General features: G+C 45.4%; 1 protein-coding gene across 1 annotated transcript in view; it reads right to left on the bottom strand.

Moving 5' to 3' along the window:
• Positions 1-4,285: 4,285 nt before the first annotated feature.
• Positions 4,286-11,660, bottom strand: part of MIPEP (mitochondrial intermediate peptidase) — a 65,649-nt gene continuing 58,274 nt past the window's right edge. Inside the window, exon 19 of the mRNA XM_075266034.1 lies at positions 4,286-4,934. Coding sequence (XP_075122135.1) covers positions 4,837-4,934 — 98 coding nt within the window. The 3' untranslated portion in view covers positions 4,286-4,836. The remainder of the gene's footprint in view (positions 4,935-11,660) is intronic.

The following is an 11,660-nucleotide window of genomic DNA, read 5'->3' as shown; positions in this document are numbered from 1 at the left end:
CGTCCTATAATTTGGGTCTGGTTGCACCCTTTTCTAACCACACTAACCACTTTCCACAACTCCTTATTATTACATTCCCTTTCAAGAGTTTGGCCGATCTTCATACAAAATATGAAAGACAGTCTGAGAATGTGAGAGGAGCGAGGTATGGGGCATGCAAATGGTTAAATAAAGTGCTAAATCTTGCTGTGCTGGGAAAATGGCGTCCAAATCTACAATGTAAACTTAGCATCAAATAAGAGGATTTTTCAATTGTCTTGGATCCTGGCGATGATCTCCAGGGCGAGAGCCAAGTCCACCTTCTAATGAGCCCTCACAAGAGGAGTGCCAAGATTTAAGAAATTTTTATTTTATGACTTTTTGGTCTTCGTGGTGATTTAGAGCATGTTACCAGGGGTTGGAACCACTAGGTACAACATCTAAAACCTCACCCCATTGAGGTTGGGTGACGGTTCGATCACGTTACCAGGGGATGGACCCATTAGGTACAACATCTAAAAACTCCCCCCACCGAAGATGGGTGCTGGTTTGATCATGTTACCAGTAGAGATGAGCGAACAGTAAAATGTTCGAGATTCGATATTCGTTTTGAGTAGCCCCTCAATGTTCGACTACTCGAATCGAATATCGAACCCCATTATAGTCTATGGGGGGAAAATGCTCGTTTCAGGTGTAGGCAACGATCAAATTATACTTACCAAGTCCACGAGTGAGGGTCGGGCTGGATTCTCCGAGAAGTCTTCTCCGTGCAGCGTCCCCGCAGCGTCTTCCGGCTCTGAATTCACTCTGCTAGGCATCGGGCCTGGGCAGAGCCGACTGCGAATGCCCACACTACAAGCGGACATGCGCAGTCGGCTCTGCCCAGGCCCGATGCCTGGCAGAGTGAATTCAGAGCCGGAAGACGCCGCAGGGAAGCTGCACGGAGAAGACTTCTAAGGGCTCGTTCACACGTGAGCCCAGGGGAGGTTTTTGACAGCAGACTTCGCGTCAAAAACCTCCCCTTACAATGGTAGTCTATGCAGACCGCCAGGCTTTTTTCCGCTAGCGGCGGGCAGCTGCTAGCGGAGAAAAGAAGCGACCTGCCCTACCTTCAGGCGGAAGCCGCGCGGGTTGAGCCGCGCGGGTTGAGCCCCCGGCAGCTCCCTCCTATGTCGGCTCATTCATTTCAGCCGACAGCAGAGGGGAAAGCCGCGACCGCGATGGTCGCGGCAGGCGGGTTTTGACCAGAGAGAGATGCGGCTCGCCGCGTCTCTCTCGGTGTCAAAACTCGCGTGGGCAGTTCACGTGTGAACTAGCCCTAAAGGTAGGAGAAGAACCAACGTTGATTGGCCGACTGTATAGCATTCGGCCAATCAATGCTGGTTCTGCATCGAACTTTTACATTCGAATAGCGAGTGGTACTCGATCGAGTACGAGTATTTCAAATACCGTAGTATTCGATCAAATACCTACTCGACCGAGTACTACTCGCTCATCTCTAGTTACCAGGGGTTGGAGTGACTAGGTACAACATCTAAAAACTCCCTCCACCGAGGTTGGGTGCTGGTTCGATCATGTTACCAGAGGTTGGAGCCATTAAGCACAACATCTAAAAACTCCCCGTAACAAGTAAAAAAAAACCCAAACATGTAAAAAAGAAAAAAATGGCATTATAGAACGCCGTTCAAAAGAGCAAACACCGCCGCCAAAATTTCAGAATTTTTTTAGTACTGGCATTTTGCTTTAAATCCATTTGATATTGCTCGGATTTGTTCCCGTCTGGTCTTTCATCATCAGCCAAATGACAGTAGGTTTCTTTCAGTAAATATAAATAAGGCAGTTGTGAATAGCGCCCATTCATCTGCCAGGTGCGGGCACATAGATAGTCTGATACATGCTAAATAAAAGCTACATAAAATCAGTCTCAGACAGTGTAAGACAGTCTGTAATTTACTGTGATGAGTGAAACCACGATGACTTGATCTTTTCCAGCGCTGACAACCAGTATGGAAGAACACACAATGGAAATAAACTGGGTTCCGCACATTCCAAAGCCGCAAAAAAGTGGGGTCATGCAGAGTGCAGAAGAAGATCGGTCAAGTTATATAAAAAGTTGGCATAACCAAGCTGAAAAATACATAGTAGGGTACAGAGCGGTAAGTAAGAATGCAGCATGGGGTGAGGATCGGACATATTATATCCATAAATATATCTGTGGGTCGGTGCCCTCCGATCCCTCCAGAGGAGTCAGCAAATGGTAGAGTCACATGACTACAGGATCAGACTACACATTGTACTTTGTAGCCATGAAGACACATAGTTCAGCCTGGGAGCTGTGTACATAAATGATAATATGAGGACTATTGTGAAAATTTCTTCAATTTTTTAAATTTAAGATTCATTGGCGCAATAAGAAAATGACCCATTGGCGCCATTCACAGCATGATCTGGCTCTCCATTGGAGGGATACATCCGGATATCGCAAAACATGTTCCACAATTATCTTAATAAGGCCAGGTTTAGTGGCGAGCCAGATTATCATGTGAATGGGCCCTAATTTGACCGTAAAAGTACTAGTCACATGACACAAATGACTATTTTTTTTTTTTTTATTTTGAAAAATATATATAAATTCCAAAACATTACAACGCAACATAGCCACAGAATATCAAGAGGTCCTATCTATTCCTAATACAGGTCTATGGTCCCAAAGAGAATTTCCATTATTAGTTTGAAGCCCACACGTGGGTGCCACCAAAATCGCCAGCAGCTAACCTGCTGCAATATACAGTACCAGGGTCAAAAGTGGCCCAGCTACAATGGTGAATCCATGGCGAAAACCATCCAATCTCAGCTGCTTTGTGCTGCGGGTGGGTCTGCTGAGGGGTGATACCTGCAGCAGACATGCTAGGCATGGCCGTGGCCCGATACTAGAAATTTCACTTTCTAATTTACTTTGATGAAATCTTATCCTATTGCAGTTTGGTGGCAATATAATAGAGGTGCGGTAGAAATTCAGGCCCCTAAACTGTGAATGATGGTTTTGTCCCAATAAACCTGATATTCATCCCTTCGTGTACTAAAGTCATTGTATAAATTATTACTGCAATATCCTTCTTATTGACTACACCGCCAACCATACTGTCAACCTGTAAGAAACAGAGGAGCAGACCTAAGCTACAAGGTACGAGAGCTCGGGCCTCCCTTAGGCCAAGAACTGTCCTATATGCCGTGCACCATATGATGTGTTTTAGACACGTTCTGTTTTTTTTTTTTTGGCTTATCCAAAAAGGGCCGCAGCTTATAGGAAAGGGTTGGGCCCTGAAATGGAAGAATTGTGCCAAAATTGTGACAGAAATAGGTCAAGTGGTGTAAAGTTAGACTAGACTGTACAGATGCACCGGATTTAGTATCCAGTAGCAGTCACTGGCACAGTACAAAAAAACCCCCAAATTTTTGTATGTGCTCCAAAAATTTGCAAACCATTTGAGAACTATGTGCAGGGAGCCAATAAGGTGGCGAGCAGTCCCTACATAGTCATACGCCAACATACGGCTGAGCAGCTTATTATTTGATAAATTTAATACAACATAATTTACCATACTATAAACTTAAAACCGGCAATCTGTTGGGATTGGTTTTCCGTGTTTAGCGCGTCCTATACATATGGCTGGAGAGGAGCTTTAAGGATGCATTGAATGCACTGATCAAAGTAAACAGGCGGACTTTATAATAACTCGAAATATGTCGCCTGGCAAATTTGGAAGCTGCAAATTTTCCGGACATTTGGTCAACCAATAAAACTCATGTCATGTCAACATACCCTTAAATGGTCCTTAAAGGGATCCTAACATTGGATTCCCTTTTTTCCTGACTAACCCGGAGGAATAGTCTTAAGAAAGGTTATTCTTCTCCTACCTTTAGATGTTCTCCCCGCGCCGCCGTTCTGTAGAAATCCATGTTTTCTTCGATATGCAAATGAATTCTCTCGCAGCACTGGGGGCGGTCCCTAGCACTCAAACAGCACTGGGGGTGTCCCCAATGCTGCGAGAGAAATCTCCAGGGCTGCCTCCATCTTTGCCTGGAATGCCTCTCTCTGCGTCTTCTTCCGTCCTGGGTTCCAATCTTCTAGGCCAGAGTCGACTGCGCAAGCCCTGACCACAAGAAAATGGCCGCTTACACAGTAAGCTGGTGTAAGCGGCCATTTTCTTGTGGCCCGGGCATGCACAGTCAGCTCTGCCTGAGGCCTAGAAGATTGAAATCCAGGACAAAGACACAGGAAGACCCCGTTCCAGAAGAAGATGGAGGCATCGCTGGAGATTTCTCTCGTAACATTGGGGACGCCCCCAGTGCTGTTTGAGCGCTTGGGACCGCCCCCCAGTGCTATGAGAGAACTCATTTGCATACCGAAGAAAACCCAAGTTTGTACCGAACAGCACCGCGGAGAAGACATCTAAAGGTAGGAGAAGAATAGCTTTTCTTAAGGCTATTCCTACGTGTTATCGAAAAAATAAGGGTATCCAATGATAGGATCCCTTTAAAGGGTAAAAAGCTTGAAGTGATGTATAATGTAGCCTTCGAAGACTCATACGACAACACATATGACAAATGTCTAAAACATTTTGTGAGTTTAAAAAAAGGAGGGGCCTCATTTATCAGCCGGTGACGTTACAAAGAGCGCCTCCCTGCTGGTGAACGCCATGCATTACACACAGTCCATTGATGTGATACACTAACATATACACATTTCTACAGACCGCTCCTCGTAGCCCGCAGCTTCGGTGTAAAGTGGCACCAATTAGAAAGAGCGGACTATTAGACGTAACATATCCAGTGTTCTGTATTATCTGCCGTCTTCTATTCAGAGTCCATGATAAACGTCTCAAAATCTGGATCCAGGTCTGAAACAAGGGCATCCACGTAGTCATCGACTGACGGACACTTCTGCAGCATGCCTGCAAAGAGAGAACATTATACAGCTTCATTGTTTCAGACGGAATATTAGCATAGAGGTTCGCAAATTCAGCAAAAATAAATAAATTCTTCTGCTCTGACAGGTTGTAGCTAGTACAAAACAGTCTCTCTGAACCCAGACAATGGGCATTGGCACTGGGCCTTGTTGGATTGGGAGTATGACATGAGTAACGCATTGCTCTTCAGTAGGTTCAGACCTCCCACATGTGCTTCCTCTATCACATCACCTCGCCTAGTTCCAATATTAGCAAAGTATTAACGAAACGCAGTATAGATTGATGTCATAACTCAGTGCAGAGGCTGCTGTAATCCCAGGACACTAGGAACATCCTCAGACAGCCTGAAATTCCTTGTTTAGGGAGAACATTTTAGATAGATCTGTATTCGGCCAACAGGGACCGGATTGTGGTTGGCCACGCCCCTTTACCCATCATTGGGCGGTCCTGTCTCCAACCCATTGTAATGCTCTATTGGATCCATGCACACTTAATAAAAGGGTTCAAACCCCGAAACGCGTAGTGTTATGTGTTGTTGAATAAAGAAGTCCTTGATTGGATTTTCCTGGGTGAAGTGCGGTTCCTCTCCTCTGACCCAATCCGGGGTCTACTCTTAGTCCATAGGTACCGAGTTTGGAACGGTCCTTGGGCCACCTGCGGCCTCATTTCATGAAGGTTTTTTTCTGTGCACTGCTAGGTCTAGACCCCATGTTATCAGCTTTGTAGCCAAAAATTAACAGGGGCCTGTCTAGGATAAATTCAAATGTCACTGGGGGTCAGGAAAAATAAAACAGAAATGAGGCTTTCCTACCCCAGTCCTCAGTTAGAGCGTCCCCTGGTGCATAGACTGCCGGAGCTAGAAGCCCAGGGGGCGAATCACTGGCCTCAGTGGTGAAATGTGGGGTACTAGTAACATAGGAGCAGTGATGTCACCAATTCCAGCATGTGACTGCTGAGGCCGGTGATTGGTCAACGCAGTCACGTGATTCTCTATACTTCCAGCCCCAGTGGTCCACGGACCAGAGGGAACAGGCGACCTACCACCAGAACCAAGGTCCAGCAGAAGAAGAGTGTCACTTCTTTGCTAATTTTACCCTACCCCGGGCTCCTAATACGATTTTAATTTAGCCTGAACAAGCCCCTTAGGGCTTGTTCACACGGCAGAAAATTTTTCCGCCGTGTGTTTTTTTGGCGCGGCTAGCCACAACGCCGTTGCGGCATCCTGCTCCTGATTAGGCCCGAATGAATGGGCCCAAACAGGAGCGTGTCTCGAACCGTGGCAAGATAGGTCATGTCGCTTCTTATTTCCACTATGTCAATGGAGGCCATTTTTGCAGGGGGATTTTGAGATGGATTCTGCGTCAAAATCCGTATGCAAAAAACTCTATGTGAGCATACCCTTAAAGGAATTTTTTGGGGTTGGGAACATATCAGCATCATTACAAAAATGTACAAAACCAGGTATTTAGACAGCACGGTGCCTCAGTGGTTAGCACTGCAGCCTTGCAGCGCTGGAGTCCTGGGTTCGAATCCAACCAAGGACATCATCTGCAAGGAGTTTGTATGTTGTCCCCGTGTTTGCGTGGGTTTCCTCCCACACTCCAAAGATATACTGATAGGGTAAAAAAACAAACAAACAGGTATTTGTTGAAAAACTTAACCAACATTGTCTCGGACGTAGATTTTTTTTTTTTTTTAATCTACTTTGGAAAAAGCCATACCCATTACCCAGAAATCCTTGGTACTTCCCTGACTCTTGGCATGAGCTGGCACCGTCCTTGGAGCACTCTACAGACTCCTCGGCCGCTTTGATGTGGTTCTTTACAAAAAAAAATAAAAAAAAAAATCCTCCCATGTAAAAGTAAACATGACCTGGTTGTGGACTGCCACACCTTGTGTACATCATGCAAAATAAAAATGCCTTCAACAATTTGGCTTCTCTCGGAATAATTATAGGCAGCGTTCATTAAAACTACAATCTCTGCCCTTATATCCCTGAATAAACATCGCCGGAGCCGTTCCCCCCGCGGCCTGCAGCCATGACGGTTGAATCAGCATCGGGCCCGGAGAAGAAGAGCCGCGGGCAGTGCCGAGCAGTTATACAGATTGTTCCCTGATCTATGCACTAAGCTGCTGTGTGCAAGTGCCGGCACAAAGAATCAATAGTATCAGGACCAAGTGAAAATCTAATTACTAACATATTCCGGGGAGAAGATCCCTATGAGGAATGCAGATGGAATCCGGTTTATCCTCCACATTCCATAGACCACAATACAAAGGGACCGTCCAAAGCCCTTCGAGGCTTCATGAGGTTGTAAGAAGATAGAGAAAAGAATTGACTTTATTTTTTGTAGAAATAGCGCCACTCTGATCTATAGGCTATGTCTGGTACTGCAGACATATTCACATGAATAGTGCAATGATGCAATACCATAGGCAATCAATACATAAGGGGGCACTGTTTCTGGGAAACATATTTTTCTCCATTGAGAACCACTATGCCAAATCAAGCGTGCACATGTATGGAGGAAAGGAATCCGCAGCAAAATAGGGCAGCTCGCTTCCGTTTTGCTACTAGCTAGCGGAAAAAAGAAGCGAGTGGCTCCCATTTAAGTCAATGGGAGACGTTTTTGGAGCTGGATTTTGAGGCGGATTCTGCGTCAAAATCCACTCCAAAAAACTGTGTGAATATACCCTAACTTACATGCTGTGAATCTGTGGACAGACTACATTTCCCAGGATTCATCGGCCTGCTCATGAACCCCTTTAAGAGCTTACTAAGACTATGTTCACATCTTGCCAGTGTCCATCCACTGAACTGTCCGGAAGAAATTGATGGATTATAAAGTCCGCAAAGCAGGACTTTTTTCACCTGGTGATGTCCCTGATGTTCCCCATTATAGTCAAAGGGCTTTCTCGGTCAGAAGTTGGATCATCTTTACTGTTGAATCCATTCTTTAGGTCCCACAACAGACCAGAAGAAGAGATCAAACATTGCAGATAGGAGCGACCCTCATTCTCAACTTGGTTCCTGTTGCAGGGGATTGTGTGGCCCCCAAAGCCCCATAGACCTTCATATATACATACACATTACATGACCAAATGTATATTGTAGCTTTGCTCCGAATAAGGGTCCTGAACATCCCATGTGCCCTATATTACTGGTGTCTACAGATCCTGCAGGAAAGGTTTCGGCCCTCAGGCACCTGGGTCCAGGTGTGACGGCTACCTCTGCACCTACGCCCCTGGTTATACACAATTTATTTAAGAAAAGCAGAAGGGCAAGTGTTGTAACAAGGACCCCCGGGGGCAAAGATGCTGTAAGCCAAAGCATTAAAGACTCCAGTGGGGGAGGGGTAAGCGTTGGAACGGGGCAGGAATATCTTGATGGAATTAGTTGGGATCTATAGGAAAATATATTGACACAAAAAAGGGACCAGGGGGGGGGGGGGGGGGTGCTATTAACTTTACAGTTCCCTGAAATATTTGACTGCTTACAAAAAGGAACTATATAAGGCTACATTCACATGGGGGCCTCATGAAACAGGTCAAATGAAGTTTCTACTATTTTCAGTTTTTGTTTTTTTTCCAGAAACAGCATCACTCCTACCCACAGGCCAAGTCCGGTATTGCAGCATCCCCCTCTATGAAGTGAACAAAGTGGACTGTACAAATACTGCTATCTAATGTGTCTAATGTGTTAGTCAGTGACTAGAGAGAAGCTCAGCAGTTTTTACAACATAGTTTGGGAGCCAAGAGTGACTAGCGATGGGCCGCTCCCTAGCCCGGGGCCATTGTCAGACTCACCTTCCCTGCTTTGAAGTTTCGTCCCTCACGAAAAGAAACAATTTCATTTAATTATGATGGTGACGGGATCAGCTCCGGGTCGGGGCTGTGATTTATGAGCCGGGACATTCAGAGGAGCCGAGGACTTGTCCTTCCTAGCTGGAGCGAGTGGACGACGCAAGAGAGTATTACACAGTGTGTACAACGCTATACAACGGGGCCGCACAGTGGATCAGTGGTTAGCAGTGCTGCCTTGCAACGCCGGGGTCCTGGCCAAGGACAATGTCTGCATAGAGGAGTGATGGCTGACCTTTTAAGCTCCGTGTATCAAAATTCGTAAGCAAAACCCCCCAAAAGCCTCGATTAACTCGGGTGGAGTGTCACATCTAGAAATATCCAAAATGTTGTGATATTTGTAGCTCTAGTAAAAAAAAAAAAAATAGAGTTATATATTTGATATTTATTTATATTATATGTATTTCTGGCCCATGACACGGTATACGGCCCCCTCCTCCTGGCCCATCACACGGTATACGAGCCCCTTTCCCTGGCCCATCACACAGTATATCAACCCTCATCAACAGCATATGATCCCCCTATTTATTGCCCTCACACACTTTATGACACCCTTTATACCCCCCCCACCACCACCACCGTATATGACCCTTTTTTTTTTTTCTTAAAGCCCACCCACAGTATATGACCCCCTGTTATCTCCCCACCCCCATACAGGATAGTGAGCGATACTTTTTACTCCTCTGCTCCAGACCTTAATGCCCTCTGCTGTTGCCTCCAGGGTGCGCTATTGCTGACGCTGAAGAAGGCTGGGACGCTGTAAGTAGTGTCTCGGAATTCTTCAGCATCGTGACGTCAGTGTAGCGCCACCTAGAGGAGTCGGCAGAAGACGGCTATGACAGGAGCGTGGACAGGTGAATAAAAAGTATCAGCAGCTTATTGCAATACACAGTAAGTAGCTGCCGATGCGTGTTCTCCAAAATGTCTTGGCGTGTCACACGTGTCATAGGTTCATAGAGTGTACCAACAACTGGCTCTTGTGGTGTTGGGGATGAGCCCCTATAGGCCGCCACTAACTCCCCTACTCCACAATGCGACATAGTGGAACATACCAGTGCGGTATGAAAGTTACTCACCAGGCAAAACCCTACACTGTGTGATATGTCCAGGGCTGTGGCATTGGGATCAGAGTCAGGGGTGGAGGCGGAAAAAAGTGATCGGCTTTGGCTTCAAAATAAAATAACTAATTATTTTTAATTATATGATACAATTATTAATGCCGCACTAATAATTAGATGTATATTGTGTTACATAGTTACTGTCATTGGATTTTTAATAAATTCCAGGATCTTCACAGTTACTGACCATGACTGACAGCCATTGAGGAAGGAGACAGAGTCGGGCTGTGGAAAAATTGAGGAGTCGGTGCTTTGGCCGACTCCACAGTCTTGGATATTTCTACCGTAAGTGTGAGGGGATACTTCAAGATACAGGGACTCAAAATATATTGGTTATCAAGGACCGGTATGAATGGGTCAGGGGGTTCTCTTACATAGTGATTACCTAATACAGAGGAGCCTTGAGAAGAAAACCCTCCTCTAAGATGAACAAAAAAAGAGGTGCTGGCCCTTTAAGGATGACTTTCTACATTGTTGCCATTATTCTCTGCAATCTCTTAATCTCTTCTGCATTTGCATAACTTCATTGGGAATTTGCCTTCATTCCTTTTTATCCTTCCTTTTATACAATGTAACAGCGCGCAGTCGTCCAGGACATTATATCTGGCTGCCAGGGATAGACAGCTCCGGCTCTATACTTGGAGCCAAGAAGCAGCGCTACGTAAATGTCTAAATAAACCATCTGGCCGATAAGTAATGTACATGGGACTGTAGAGACGGATTTATCGTCCTCCACATCTGTACTCTTTGTAGTGTCTGCGCCTTCAAATAATGATACAATTTGCCCACCGGGTCTTTGCAGAGATAAAAATCACTGTATTGTACAGAGGAGTGAAAACGGATCAAAGGCGAGAACACGATGACCAAGCCAAGCAACAAAAAGTAACAGTATATCTTCAGTAAGGCAGGATTAGATGTCAGCCCAAAATTACGTCCTACTCCCAGGCTACAACCTGATATAGAGACAAGATGACCTGGAACGAAAATGCGCTATTAATCAAATCACGTTAATTCACTATTGCCTTAAAGGGGAATTCCATGTCCACAAATAATGGTCACTTTTTGTGCTATGAACTTATATAAGGCTTTTCTGTAACAATTCCAAGTATTTTTTCAAGATGAATTCTTGCTATTCCTCAACAGGAACCTTCACAGTTTACTTTAAGTACTAATCCATCCAGGTCATGTGATCAGGACGACAATTTGTTACAGGACGAGCCGTGTACTGGTGTGTCACATGACCAGGACAGATTCTTAGCCTCTGGTGGGAAATTAATAGGGTTGTCCCTTACGTGTCACATTGCTAGGGTTTCAAGGGTTGGGTTCCCCTGCAGTCATAAAGGGGGACTGAAAGTAACTTACCATATATACTCGAGTATAAGCCTAATTTTTCAGCACAGTTTTTGTACTGAAAAAAGTAGAAAATGACTGTGAAATACATACACATTAGGTATCCCTGTGTCTGACAGTGCCTGGTCTACCGAATATAGGGGATCTGCAGTGCTCCTGTTCTATCGGGAAGGGGTTAATAGGAGCACTGCAGATACCCTATATACAGTCAGGCTGAATTCCAAGTGTGTGTGTGTGTGGGGGGGGGGGGGGAACCCAGTCCTCAAGCTCAGGGAAGGGGCAGACAGACAACCAAATCACCCCCTCCCCTTCCCCAGCACCTACTGCACCCAAAAACTCCAACCATTTTAATTTTTGACATTTTCCAGTAGCTGGTGCATTC

This window comes from Leptodactylus fuscus, chromosome 2 (genome assembly GCF_031893055.1).
Source record: "Leptodactylus fuscus isolate aLepFus1 chromosome 2, aLepFus1.hap2, whole genome shotgun sequence".
NCBI lineage: Eukaryota > Metazoa > Chordata > Amphibia > Anura > Leptodactylidae > Leptodactylus > Leptodactylus fuscus.
Note: the sequence above shows the minus strand (reverse complement) of the source record. Positions and strands in the feature narration are given on the sequence as shown.